Consider the following 14642-nt stretch of genomic DNA (forward strand, 5'->3'; position numbering starts at 1 on the left):
ACTGTCTTCCATAGTGGCTGCACCAGTCTGCATTCCCACCAGCAGTGCACAAGTGTTCCTTTTTCTCCACATCCTCTCCAGCACTTGTCGTTTGTTGATTTGTTGATGATAGCCATTCTGACAGGTGTGAGATGGTACCTCATTGTTGTTTTGATTTGCATCTCTCAGATGATTAGTGACTTTGAGCATGTTTTCATATGTCTCTTGGCTTTCTGAATGTCCTCTTTTGAAAGGTGTCTATTTAGGTCCTTTGCCCATTTTTTGATTGGATTGTTTATCTTCCTTTTGTTAAGTTGTATGAGTTCCCTATAAATTTTGGAGATTAGGCCCTTATCAGATATGACATTGTCTTGCCCATTTTTCATTGGGTTATTTTCTGTCCATAAATTAGCTATATAAATAATAAGTTACATAAAGTATTTATAAATTAGTTTACCAATTAGTGATAAAAACTATTTGTCACATGCTATAAATGTTTTGGCAGTTTATTTATTGTGACCAGAATATTTTTCTTTTCTTTTTGGATCATTATTCTTCTTTTCTGAAAAACGATTTCATTTATAATGTCAGATATTTTGTTTGTAATCTCTTCTTTTTCTTTATTTATTTTAGGGAGAGAGGAAGGGAGAGGGATAGAGAGATAGACACATCAATGAGCAAGAAACATCGATCAGTTATCTTCTGCACACCCCCTACTGGGGATTGAACCACAACCCAGGCATGATCGAACCCGTGACTTCTTGGTTCATGGGTTGATGATCAACCATTGAGCCACATGTGCCAGGCTGGATAATTTTTCTTGATGAACTAATTATTTTGAAAAATTATAATTACTCACCAGCTGATGTGGCTCAGTGGTTGAGGGTTGACCTGTGAACCAGGAGGTTGCTGGTCTAATTCTTGGTCAGGGGACATGCCAGAGTTGTGGGCTGAGATCCCCAGGGCGGGTGTACAAGAGTCAGCAAATCAATGATTCTCTTATTGATGTTTCTATCTTTCTCTCCCTCTCCCTTCCTCTCTGAAATCAATACAAATATATTTTTTAAAGAAGAAAAATTATAACTACATAACATTCTGCATTTATTAATCATTAACGTTTCCACTTTTTTTTGCCCATCAAAAATAGAGATATAGAGGGTGTCCCCCAAAAATGTATACACGCTTAAACAACTGATAGCTTAATTTTGAAAAATGAAATGTATTTTAATAAACACTGCCTTTATAATTATTCAATGTGTGTGTATACATTTTTTGGGGACATCCTACATATAAAATGGCAATAGTGAACAATAGTAAATAGTGATTAATATAAAATTAACTTTTTAAAGAATAGTTGATCTTTTAGTAAGAATATATGGCCTTTTGGTGGTAAATACCTGATTTCCTTTTTTTTTTTTTTTTTTAATACTCACCCAAGGGTATGTTTTTATTGACTTTAGAGAGAGAGAAGTTAGTGAGAGAGAAATAGTGATTAATTGCCTCCTGTATGCACCCCAACGGGGGATTGAATCCACAACCTAGGTATGTGCTCTGACCAGGAATCAAACCTACAACCTTTTGATGTATAGGACAATGCTCCAACCAGCTGAGCCACCTGGCTGTGGCTGACTTTGTGTTTTGTTTTTTTAATAATATGGAAAGTAGCTTACAAAATCCCCATTACAGTCTTCAGGGATCTTCAGGGAGTCACTGATCCAATCTTCTTATTTTTTTAAAAAAATATTTTATTAATTTTTTACAGAGAGGAAGGGAGAGGGATAGAGAGTCAGAAACAAACATCAGTGAGAGAGAAACATTGATCAGCTGCCTCCTGCACACTCCCTACTGGGGATGTGCCCGCAACCAAGGTACATGCCCTTGACTGGAATCGAACCTTAGACCCTTGAGTCCGCAGGCTGACGCTCTAGCACTGAGCCAAACCGGTTAGGGCCCAATCTTCTTATTTTACTAACAAGGAAAATAAGGGCCTGAAAGGTTAAATAACTAACATATGAAGGCACATATGTTCCAACTGTCTTCCAGCCCATCAAAGGGACCTCTTCTTTTCTTCCCATCCCCTTACCTGTCTCCTGTTTTGACATATAGTTTCAGCAGGGAGTGATATGTCATTTATTGAACAAGTACTAGCTGCCAGGAGCTGTTAGGTAATGAGAGGGGTTAACTCACTTAACTCACTCAAGGTGGCATAGCTAGTACATAGCCCTGGTCTGGTGGGAGCAAGGAAGAATATAAGAAGGCTGACAGTCTCTTTGACTGTCTCCCTGCCCCAGACATTGGCCACTCAGTCTCTGAGGCCAGGAGTCACTCTCAAAAGCAGAACAGTCTTGGACATTCTACTTGGTGTGTCAGAGAGAGGCCATCAGAATGGATGCCGGGGAGGCTGGCCTTCATGGGGTAACTGCCCTCAAAAATTTATTCCTGTCAACCCAAATCATAAATACTAACTAGTAAACCCACTAACTAAACCTCAATGCCAGTTTATTCATTTACCAGTCAATATATGGGTCGTTTGACCGAAACACTGTCTGCTATTCAGGATACTCCCCCTGAAAAACCAAGAGAGTTATAAGAAAGAAATTTGGTGAACAAAAAATCAGATCAAAGCAAGTCAGAATTTTCGTGGGCCATATCATGTGGGCTTTGGTGAGGCAGCATCTCTTAGAAGAGGGTTGGGATGTAGATTCCTTCTCAGGCTCTCCTTTTTTTGGGGGGTGTGGTGGTGGTTTATAGTTTTATTGAGATATGGTTTATATACCATAATAGAGGCCCAGTGCACGAATTCGTGTACAGGTGGGGTCCGGCCTGCCTGCTCTGATTGGGGTGATCCAGCCAGGCGACTGGGGGGAGGGGCCATGGGCGGTTGGCAGGCCAGCCCCGCCCCCCTGGTCGAACTCCTGGTTAAACTCCCAGTCGAACTCTTGGTTGAGGGTACAATTTGCATATTAGCCTTTTATTATATAGGATAATTCACCCATTTAAAAACACTAATCTACTTTCTGTCTCTCTAGAGTTGCCTGTCCTGGACATTTCATGTAAATGGAATCATAATATGTGGCTATTTCTATCTGACTTCTTTCACTGAGCATCACATTTTCAAGGCTCATCATGGTGTAGCATGTGTCAGTACTTCTATTTCTTCTTATTGCTGAACAACATTCTATGTGTGGATGTACCACATTTTATGAATCCATTGACACATGGATATTTGGGTTGTTTCTGCTTTTTGGTTATCATGACTAATGCTGCTGTGAATGTTTGTGTACAAGTTTTGTGTGGATCAGACTCTCCTGTTTTCAGAGCCCAGAAACACCACATCATCGTACCAAGTGATACAATGGCATCTCCGTTTGTTTACAAATCATCTATTCAGATGGGAAATCTTACCTATTAGGATTTCACCAAATGGGCCTTTGGTCCTTTCCTCAAAATCCAGAGCTACCTCTTACCTGCATGGAGTTTGGAGCTCTTAATTTCAAGGCAGAGTTCCCTCAAAGGACAGGTGTAAATAGGGAATCAAGAGTAGCTTGAGTAGAAGCTCGGAACAGGAGTCTGGTTTATAGGAACCAGTGACCTCATTGTCCTGCTGTGTTGGGGTCATGTGGTCCAGCCTCTGTGCTTCTCTGGGCGAGGCCTCATTGCCCCAGGAGGTGAGCCAGCAACCAGCTGTGCTGGTTGTGTGAGTGTGAATCTGACTGAACAGCAGTGCGGCCAGTGGAGGGCCAGTGAGTGAGGCTCACATCCTGTGATGGGCTTCCGACCTCTCCTGGAGGTAGAGCTGACGCTCCTGCCTAACTGCCCTCTGCACCCCACACCTCTGCATACCACACCTTTTTTGAGGACCACATCTCTTTTTCTCTTTAACTGGCACAAAGCAGCCACTCAGCGCTTATAGAATAAATGAGGGAACATGGGAACATGTGGTTCTGGGCTTAACTTCTCCAAAATAATTGAGATATGCAGGGAATACAGAGGAGGAAAAAGGCCTCGGGGAGAAGGATTTGAGAAGAGCCTTGAAGGATGAGCTGCAGTTGCAGGTCAGGAGGAAAGAAAAGGGCCTTCCAACCAGGAAATAGTATTTGCAAGGCATGGAGAGGTAAAGGAGTTTGCTGTGGGTAGAGTTTGGATGTGTGACAGAGAGTGGTGTGAGGTGAGGCTGGGAAAGTAGGTCAGTCATGCCAGGGTGAGGTTTGTTCTGAAGCCTTCTGGGAACATCCAGAGCAGCAATTCTGCAGGCAGGGGGAAGAATTATGGAGGGGAGGAGCTTCGATCCAGTTGGAGGCTCTGCTGCTGGCCTGGCAAGCCCAGTGAGGCCTGGTAGAGGCAGCTTCGTGGGGGTGGAAGGCAATGGACTTCCCCGTGGAAGGACCCATCAGGCTGGCCTCACCCTTTTCCTCCCACACTCCAAGACATCCTCCCCACTTCCACAGGATAATTGTTGTGTGTCCTTAGAGAGTCAGTTTACCTCTGTGGGCATCAATATTCTCACCTCTAAAATGAGAGGGTTCCAACAGATACTTTCTCCACTATTGTAACTGGGAAGTTCCATAGCCTTCATTGGCTGTGGATGTGCTCTGGCAACGGGGGCACCCACGGCCCTTCCCTGGGTCTTAGCCACTGCTATACTGGAAAGTGGGCAAGTGGCAGTGCTGATGAGCTGGAGTCCCACCTCCCTGCCAGATACAAAGTCTGCAAAGCTTAGAGGGACACAGATCCTGGTGGGGTTGCAATGCTGAGCCTGGGAAAGAAGGTGGTGCCTGCTGGTCCCTAAGAGACTCCCCACCTACAGCCTGAGGGTGGGTGAAGCCTGGTTTGAGGGCTAGCTTAATGCTGAGTGAGGCCTAGACCTCCAAGGAGATGGAGGTCCTCTTTCTGCACTCACTCCCGCCCTGCCTGTGGTTTCCTGCAGTACCTCAGGGGAGACCATGAGAGGGCGGTGGGAGGCAGCAAGCGCTGCTCTTCCCTCCTTCCCTCCTTCCCTCCTTCCCTCCTTCCCTCCTTCCCTCCTTCCCTCCTTCCCTCCTTCCCTCCTTCCCTCCTTCCCTCCTTCCCCTGCCCAGACCCATGGTGGCCTCCAGCCTCCTGGCTGAACACAAAGGCTTCTCCAGTGGCATGCCCTGCCTCCGCATCTTGTGGATCTGAGCACACTGCCCAGAAAGTCCTAGGAAGGGGCAGTGAGGAGGCCATTGGCAGAAGACACCGAGTCTTGTAAATGGGACTTAAGGAATTTCTCCAGAAGGAGCACAATGTACCCATTCTTTCCTTCCAAGAAGCCTAAACCCCCCCCCCCCCCGCCCCCCACCTACCCAGCCCACATTCTCTCTACCACCCATCCCAGCCCCCCACTCATATTCCCTGGAGTGGTGGCTGCTTCCCAAGACCCCACATTCCTAGCACTGACCAGGCCAGCACACCCAGGAAGTGCCAAGCTGCTGAAGGGATGGGGAATGATGGGCTCTCCTTGGTTGTTTGTGGATCCAGCTGTGAGCTAGTGAGCTGGCGCCTGCGCCCACCCCACCAGCCACATTCCTGCGGAGGAGTTCTCCCCCACCCCCACGTTCTCTCCCCTCCCATCTCTCCCTCCAGATCTCTTGCTGGAGACCTTATGTCACTTCCTTCTATCTGGGCTTCCAGTCTGGGGGGCCCTTCCTCTGTTTTCCTAAGGGCCGCTTAGATTTTGATAACTGATGGGCCGCAATGGGGAGGGCAGGGCAGGGTCTGTTTGTGTAGAGTAATTGAGGTCCCACCTCCCACAACCTGGAGATTAAGCTCTGGGGGAGGGGAGGAGAAAAGAGCTGAGGTGGGGTAATCTGAAACTCTGTCAGGATAAATTGGGACAGTATCCCCATGCTTCGCCCCCCCCCCCCCCCCCCGCCCCCCAAGCTCCAGGCTTCCACCCACTCTGAGTACTTGCTGCTGCCTTAGTCCTTTCATTTGAAGGGGGCCCTCTGCTCCAGGCCTTCATGCCCTGTCCTGAGAAGGAGAGGGAGAACACGTCCTCTGCTCCCGTCTTCCCAGGAGCCTTCCCAGGATTGCCTGGAAGACCGGGCACCTGGTTCATTATTCAGGTGAGGCCTGGGCAGAGTGAGGCTTTGAGCTCCTGAGAGCGGTGGGAGGCCTGGTCTGCCGATGAGTCCCCAGGAACCTCCCGCAGCGCTTTCCCAGCTGCTTCCCCCAGCGCGGAGACCGGAGACCGCTAGGTAGATAAGATTTCACCCGCAGACAGCTGTGGGGCTTTTCTCTCCCTGGGCATTAGGGGAAGGGGAGAGGAGGGAGCAAGTCTTCGGCTGAAACCCCAGCTTGGCACTTCCTTCCAGTTCCCTCTGTCATTTCTACCATTCTGTGTGGCTGTTACTCCCCCGCGCCTGGGGAATGCAAACCAGCCCCCTTCCTGCGTGGAAAGAGCTGGGAGTGTATATGTGTGTGTGTGTGTGTGTGTGTGTGTGTGTGTGTGTGTGTGTACACATGTACATTTGCGCACGTGCATGGTGAGAAAAACACGCAAGCCTCAGGGCCAGGCCATGAGGATGAAGTTTCTGAAAGAAGCCAAGGGTCCCAAGGATGGGAATGGGACTAAAGTGGGCCATGACCTTCAACAGTGAGAGGAACACTCATGCTGGGGCTGTGGTGGCCCGTGCCTCTGACTCTCCACCCGGCCTCTTCAAGTCATGGGCCGCAGGGGCAGGTTTGGGGTGCTCACTCTCGCCTGCTTCTCCGCCCGTACAGTTCCGGGGCCGCGCCAACCTGCATGTGTTTGAAGACTGGTGTGGCAGCTCCATCCAGCAGCTCAGGAGAAACCTCCACTTCCCTCTGTACCCCCATGTGAGTGCTGTGGGCCCCCCTCTCCTTTCTCTCTCCACACCATCTCCTCTTCCTCTGCCTACTTCTGTCTCTTATCCCCCCCACCCATCTTCTGTCTTCCCCATCTTTCTTTTTACTTCTGGTTTGCTTTCTTTCCTTTATCTCGTGGGCCCTTCTTTCCTCTCTGCACAGTATCTGCTTGTTCCCGCCCTAGAGATTCCTTCGATGTCTCTGTCATCCTCGCCATCATTTCAGCTTTAGACCCTCATTTTGGCTCATCATCTAGTTTGCCCAGGGCCATCATGTGCAGTTGTGCTGGTGGTGTACTCTGCACGGTCACCTGGACAAAGTGGCCCAGTGGGAGTGGAAATCTTCCCCATATTCCATACCAAGCCATGCCCTGGCCCAGCCTGTCTCCCTCCCTCCTGGTCTTCCCACCAGGCCTGACTGGACCAGTCTCCACTTCCTCTTCTCCCTTCTGGGTAACAGTTTTCCTCCCCTTTCTTGGCATAGATCCGCACAACTCTGAGGAAGCTGGCCGTATCTCCCAAATGGACCAACTATGGCCTCCGCATCTTTGGCTACGTGCACCCCTTCACCGATGGTGAGGCCAGCCCCAACGTCCCACCCTTCCACTTCCTGCCCCGGAGTTCTTTAGGGAGTCCAGAGAACATAAGCCTGTGGCTGCAAAATAAGTCTGTCCTGGGACCCTGTTAGTACATCTTTGACGAGAAAGCGAGTCTAGCTGCAGTTTCATCCAGTCCACCCCCACCCACAGGCTGTCTTCACTCCTTGACTTGCAGAGTCTGGATCTAGCTCACCTCTCTCTCTAGTCTTCCCGCCTATGCAGTGTCTCCCAGGATGGAGAAACCCACTCTACAGGGGGGAAGCCACGCACCAAGGCCCCAAGAGAATTTAATGACTACACATAACACAGGCCTCAGCCCTGACAGGGATGTTCTTGCTCTCACCTGGACTCTCCCCCACTGCCTAGGGCCAATCCAGTTTGCCATTGCTGCAGATGACAATGCGGAATTCTGGCTGAGCCAGGACGACCAGGTTTCAGGTCTTCAGCTACTGGCCAGCGTGGGCAAGGTAAGGTCAGCTCAGCCCATCTCCCTTGGTCCAGGTGCCAGGCATTGAAGGGGCCCCGCCTCCATTAGTAGACTCTCATCACCACTAGTGACTCTGGTGTGATTGCCAGGGAAAAGGTAGGAACAAGAAGATCCTCTCACCCCATCCCATTTTACCCCGTGGTAAACGGAGGGGTGGGGAGGAGGAAGGAGTCAGTCTGAGGCTGGGAAAAGACCCCAGGGAGATTCATCTTTGGGCTGGGCCTGGGCCACATAACACCTTTTGGTTCAAGACTCCTTAGCTCAGTGCGAAGGACTCACCCAAGGGGATGGCTGCTGCGGCCCTTCTGGAAGCGGGGAGGTGCTTCTTGCATGGGGCACTTGGTCACTCCCTTAACTCCCTTCTGTTTTCTCTCCCATCATCACTCACCATCTTCCTTCCTCTGTTCACTCTCTCAACTTTTCTCCTCCTCATTCCTTCCTTTTTCTTCACTCACCACCTCTCATCCTTCATATTTTCTCCTTCCCTCCTTCTTCCACTCTCTCTCCTCGCACTTGTAGACTGGAAAGGAGTGGACTGCCCCTGGAGAGTTTGGGAAATTTCGGAGTCAAATTTCCAAGCCAGTGAGGTGAGTGTGGAGTGTCAGGACATGCACAAAAGCACCAAAGAAACCCCAGCCTCCCCCAAGGGCTGAGGCCAAATCCAAGTCGTAGAGCCCAGCCCTCCTTCAGCCTGCCCCCTCCACTCTCCAGCCGTCCTCATTCACAGGCCTCAGTGTTCTGGGCACCCATGCATTTTGGTAAATGAAGTCTTTGATTTAGAAACCATCTGGCTCATCATCCCTCATTTTACAGATGAAGAAACTGAGGCCCAGAGGGGCAATGACTTAATGAAGGTCTCCCAGCTATTTGGTGACACTCAGGACTGGAAAACAAAAATAGGTCTCCCTTCTCCCAGTCCTTGCCTTTCACATGTTCTCTGTACCCAGAGATGTCCACAGCTATGCAGCCCGAGCACCTGCTGCTCCGCCTGTGCAATGCAAAGGTCCTAGTCGCAGCGGACCCTTGCCAGACTGGAGGGAAACAAAGGCCCTTCCCGCCGATAGTGGCTGGAGTCACTTTAACATGCTGGAAGGGGGACTTAGCCCAGCGTCCGAGCACCACCTGGTGGCTGGCGCGCACACAAGCGAGAACATGCATTGGCTTGATGGTAATAATGACAGTCCAGCTTGCAAAGAGCACTGCTCTGTGCCAGCCTCTGTGGTACAATTCAGCATAACAACTAACGACATGGGTTCTGAAACAAGCCTGCCGGTCCAAATCCCACTCCACCACATTACCTTGGGGCTTTGGAAAACTGCCCAAGATTTCTGTGCCTCAGTGTTCTCATCTACGAGAAGGATTAAGCGACTTAATATATACAAAGCTCTTAGAACAGTGCCTAGCCCACAGTAACAACTCTATAAGGGTTAATTATTATTTATTTTTTATTCTCTCTATTGTCCTGTGAAGTAAGTACTATTATCATTGCCATCTTCCAGAAGAGAAAACTAAGGTTACACTGTTCGTAAGTGGTGGAGTGGGGACTCTAACCCAGGTGGTTAAGTGACAAGGGAGTTTATAGGTGGGCGCAGTGGAAGAGAGGGGCAGAGGGATGGCCACAGAGCTGGAGACAGCTTTCCCTTTCTCTGCTCTCTCCTCCCGTCAGCCTGTCAGCCTCCCGCAGGTACTACTTTGAGGTGCTACACAAGCAGAATGACGAGGGCACGGACCACGTGGAAGTCGCAGTGAGTGTTCCTGCCCCTCCTAGCTCAGCTCCTAGCCACTCCTGCTCCCTCGTCCCTGGGACCCTTTTCGAAATCTAATATCTGCCAACCTTCCACATCCATATCCTCTCCTCTTCTAGTGGCGACGGAATGACCCTGGAGCCAAGTTCACCATCATCGACTCCGCTTCCCTGTCCCTCTTCACAAGTGAGTAGGCTCAGCCCCTCGCCTGAGATGGAGGCCAGGGGTGCCCCACGGGAGGCTCAGCCCACCTGGGGAACTGAGTCGGGGGGTGGGTGTGGAGGCTAAAGCTCAAGGTGCTTGGAACGTGGGTGTGAAGGGATAGGAACAGAACCTAAGATCAGAGGTCCTTAACTCTCAGGGGTCAGGGGCCCCTTTGAGAACCTGATGGAAGCTCTGAGCCTTCGTGCACCCACAGACCATATTTTGTGTATAATTTCAAGGGGATCCAGAGACCACGAGGCTCACTCCACATGAAAACCTGAGTGAGGCCAATCTCCTATGTCACAGATGAGGCAGCCGTGGTTCTTTCCAAGCCATGGCAGAGCAGAGGAAACTGTTCTCACTGCTTTAAATTCTCAGTAAATGAACTCTTCCATCATACTCTTCATTGCTTATGATTTCCTTAGCAAGACTCTCATCTGGAGGTCCCACTAGGAATTGCCACCTGGCAGGTGGGGCCGTGTGGGCCCTGGGAGTAGGAAGAGCAGACAGGGCTAGAACCCTATAGGAGGAAGGAAGTGCTGGGAGGGGACTGGGAGGCAGGGGGAGGCGTGCGTGTGAGAAGGGGGCAGGATGGAGGGAAAAAGGAAGGTCTGGGTTCCCTGGAGAGGGTAGCATCTATGGAACGGTGAGTGGGAGGAGATTACCGGTGACCAAAGCAAGAGGCCACAAAGTCAAAGCAGAGGGACAGGTTGTGAGTTGCTGGGTTGCTGCGAGAGGAAGAGGAGAGAATTGGAATCCATAGATTCTATGTGAATCAAGAAGAAAGAGACCCCCTGCCGAAACCGGTTTGGCTCAGTGGATAGAGCATCGGCCTGCGGACTGAAAGGTCCCAGGTTCGATTCCGGTCAAGGGCATGTACCTGGTTTGCGGGCACATCCCCAGTAGGAGATGTGCAGGAGGCAGCTGATCGATGTTTCTCTCTCATCGATGTCTCTAACTCTCTATCTCTCTCCCTTCCTCTCTGTAAAAAATCAATAAAATATTTTTTAAAAAAAACAAAAAACACTCCATCAAAAAAAAAAAAAGATAAGAAAGAGACCCCTCGCAAAGTTTAGGTAAGAAATTAATAGATGGACAGATGTAACTAGCCTTGGGTGTAGGAGAGCTCCAGTTGCGGCTGAAGACAAATGAACCCAAGAGGCAGAGAACAGAGTCAGGCAACCAGCCCTCAGATGAGGAGCAGGGCTGCTGGGAGCGCTAGGGGGCACCCTGCTCATAGGCATTGCTGAGCTGTTGGCGCTGCAGCATAGTCTGCAGGCTGAGACTAGACTGCCAGGTTCAGACTGCCACTTACCAGTTATGTGATCTTAGGCAAATGACTTAGAGTCTCTTTGCCACAGTTCCTTTCCTATAAAATAGGAATAATAATAATACATGTCATGTGGTATTATGAAGATTAAATGGGTTATTTGGTTTGTTTGTTTTTTAATATATTTTTATTGATTTCAGAGAGAGAGGGAAAGGGAGAGAGAAACATCAATGATGAGAGAGAATCATTGATCAGCTGCCTCCTGCATGCCCCACCTTGGGGATCAAGCCTGCAACCCAGGCATGTCCCCCGACCCGGAATCAAACTGTGACCTCCTGGTTCATAGGTCAATGCTCAACCACTGAGCCATGCAGGCCAGGCTAAATGGGTTATTTGTAAGATGCTTAGAACATGCCTGGCTTATTATTTAGTAAGAACTATATGTGTTTGTTCAATAAATTAAACATACTAGTACTTATAAAATGACAAATTCCTAGCAGATAGCTATAAAACATTTGAGGAAGATGTGTTCTTTTCCAATTCACACAGAAATTGTGGTGTGTGCTGGTCATGGGGCAGGTGGAGAGAGTCACAGGGAGATAAAGAGCTGAAACCACAAGTTACGGGGGGCAGGGCCAGAGGGAAGAGGGTGGAGCACACCCTGTCCTGCCTCTGGGGGCGTACAGGAGCCTTGACTGAGCCTCTTCCCCGGCCCCTCAAAGAGACAGGGCCCGGGTTCTGGGCTGGGTTTGCTCCAGGGCTCACAGCTGCCCTCTTTTCTTTCTTCCCTGGCCCAGATGAGACGTTCCTAAGGATGGATGAGGTGGGCCACATCCCACAGACAGCAGCCAGCCATGCAGGCTCCCCAGACTCTCTTCCCACAGATGAGCAGCCCCTCGCTGACATGCTTCGGCCTGACCCCCGGGACACCCTCTATCGAGGTAAGGCCTCGGCTGCATACTTGTCACCTAGTCTGGGGACGGTATATGGCCAGGCCCGTGGTGTGGGTGGAGACTGAGGAGACCTGTCAGTTCTACCAGTGTCCCCAAACCCAGAAGATTGTAGTGTGAAATATAACATGCACACAGAAAACTACAAAAACATCCATGTACAACTTTACACTACACAAATCATTACAGAGCAAACATTTGTGTAACTACTGCCCAGGACTAGAAAGAGAACTCGAACCCAGAAGTTCGCTGGGTGTCCCTCTGTAATCACAAACCCCATAGTTTCTAACTGGATTCTGGCTCTTCTTACCCAGTGAGAGAAATACTAGTATGTTCCCACTAAGGTGTCAGAGTCTTAAACACTTGGGAGTGTGTACATTTTAAAAGATGACAAAATCATGTCCTGCATCCCCTGCTTCTCAAAGGAAATTCAGTTATTGCACTGCACTTGGAAGTCTCTAAACCTTTATTGAGGCCAGCCCTGTACAGCGATCCCAATGCGATACTGTGCCTTGAACTAGGGAGTCTGAGTCCTCTGCCGCCAAGGTGCTCCGTGAATGCCCCTGCCCAGAGGAGTGGTGCCAGCCCTGGTCTGGCAACCTCAGCCAATGGCCATGGACTCTGACCACAGCTGCCTCCAGTGAATACAAAGGTGCTGCTCAGGGCAGAGGACTTCAGCCTTCGTCCCTCAGCCAGGAGCCTTTGTGGCTCTAAGCCAGCCCCTATTTCTGGCTCCCACTCCCCATCCTCATCCCCTTCCCTTACTGTCCTCAGTGCCTCTGATCTCCAAGTCTCTTCTCCGCCACGTCCTGCCTGATTGTCCCTACAAACCCAGCTACCTGGTGGATGGGCTCCCCCTGCAGCGCTACCAGGGCCTCCGGTTTGTAAGTCTGGGGCCGGGACAGTGGGGGGCAGGAGTGAGAGAGGGCTTGCTGCCTATGGCTGAGATGGGGGGTTGCTGAAGCTGACTTCCCTCTCCTTCCCACGTCGCATACCAGCAGACAGACAGGGTGGCCCTGGGCTGGGAGAATGAGCATTCCAAGCTGCTTCTGGCCCAGGTGGACTGCCCTGCAAAGCCTGTGAGTGGAGTTCTGCCTTGGGGAACCCCATACACCAGTTCTGCCACAGTGATGATGTGAGGTGGGCTGGCATGAGGCTTCTTACACTCTTTGCTCCACGGGCTACACAACCCTGCCCTGCCCGGGTCAGTCCTACCAGCCAGTCGGCCAGCAGCACCTATTAAACTCATAGATAAGACACTGGAGAAATGAGCTATGGAGGGGAACGCGAGAGAACTTTCAGGCTATGTGGAAACTAGAGAGGCAGAAGAACAGAGAGAGTGCTGGAGGCAGGAGAGAATGACCAGAACTCAGAGGATGGCTGGGGTGGCACAGAGAAGGTTTGGGGTGGTGATTGCCTTGAGCTATGTTTAAAGGGGACAAAAAATAGTGAAGTAAATAACAAAAGGGGTTGTTCCAGGGTGGTGGGAGGTTGCAGGTAAAGGTGTAGAGGTTGCAGGAGAGGATAAGATGACAGGAGGAGGAGGGAGGGTCTGCAGCTGAGAGAATGAGCTGGGTCGGGAGATGAGGGACATGTGCACTGGAGAACTAGCCTGTAGGGGTTATGTTAGGTCCAGAGAGCCCAGAGAGGAGGCATAGAGTGGAGTGGGCCCTGGCTAGTGCGGCTCGGTTGGAGTGTTGTCCCATACACCAAAGGGTTGCAGGTTTGATCCATGGTCGGGCATGTACGGAAGACAACCAATTGATGTTTTCTCTCACATTAATCTCTCTCCCTCCCTCTCTAAAATCAATAAGCATATCCTCAGGTGAGGATTAAAAAAGAGAGAGAGAGGAGTGGAATCCTGGTCTGCATGAGCAGATGTTGCATTCAGAGCTCAGAGCAGCCCTTCCCTCCCCATTAGGGCAGGTTCCTAGGAGAGGGGGAGGTGGGGGCAGGTGCAACTCTGGTTGGCTGACTTCTTACCAAGATCCCACCTTCTTTTTCCTGCTGCTTCTTTCTCTACCTCCAGGTTCATCTGTCCTTTGTTTACCCCAATGACTACACCCGCCTTAGCCACATGGAAACCTATAACAAATGCTTCTACCAAGAAAACACATTCTACCAGGACAGGTGAGCAACAATGAACGAGGCAAGAAGATGGCGCTCTGCAGGAGCCAGGGGAGCTGCCTGGACCAGAGGGACTCAATGGCCCTCCAGCCCAAGGAGCCTTGGCCCTTCCTAGGCACTTCCCATACTCACAGGTCCCCCTCGCCCCCCGCCCGCCCCCCCCACACACACATGGTCCAGGACATGACCTCAAACTGCTGCTGGAACTTCCAGCAGAGCCTCATGCTCTGCCTGCAGGGCACCTGTGCAGCCTGCTTTTCCCTTCCTCCTACAGGTTCAGCTTCCAGGAGTACATCAAGATTGACCAGCCTGAGAAGCAGGGGCCAGAGCAGCCAGGTACAGAGTGAGAGTTGGGGCTTCTAGGTCAGGCTGAGAGGGGTGACCATGGTCTATTTCTAAGAGAAGTTCAGACTATGCTAGCCCTGCACCTGAG

At 50.3% G+C, this 14642-nt stretch overlaps 1 protein-coding gene across 2 annotated transcripts in view; it reads left to right on the forward strand.

The window, feature by feature from the left end:
* The window catches only part of B4GALNT3 (beta-1,4-N-acetyl-galactosaminyltransferase 3), a 99431-nt gene that overhangs the window by 74561 nt on the left and 10228 nt on the right, over positions 1-14642 (forward strand). For both annotated transcript variants that reach the window (XM_059683913.1, XM_059683914.1), the window contains 10 exons: positions 6724-6819; positions 7312-7402; positions 7793-7893; positions 8433-8500; positions 9580-9658; positions 9778-9844; positions 11930-12073; positions 12857-12966; positions 14112-14212; positions 14484-14545. In XM_059683913.1, the coding sequence (XP_059539896.1) occupies positions 6724-6819; positions 7312-7402; positions 7793-7893; positions 8433-8500; positions 9580-9658; positions 9778-9844; positions 11930-12073; positions 12857-12966; positions 14112-14212; positions 14484-14545 (919 nt within the window). The remainder of the gene's footprint in view (positions 1-6723; positions 6820-7311; positions 7403-7792; positions 7894-8432; positions 8501-9579; positions 9659-9777; positions 9845-11929; positions 12074-12856; positions 12967-14111; positions 14213-14483; positions 14546-14642) is intronic.

The sequence above is a fragment of the Myotis daubentonii genome, chromosome 2, assembly GCF_963259705.1.
Source record: "Myotis daubentonii chromosome 2, mMyoDau2.1, whole genome shotgun sequence".
Lineage (NCBI taxonomy): Eukaryota > Metazoa > Chordata > Mammalia > Chiroptera > Vespertilionidae > Myotis > Myotis daubentonii.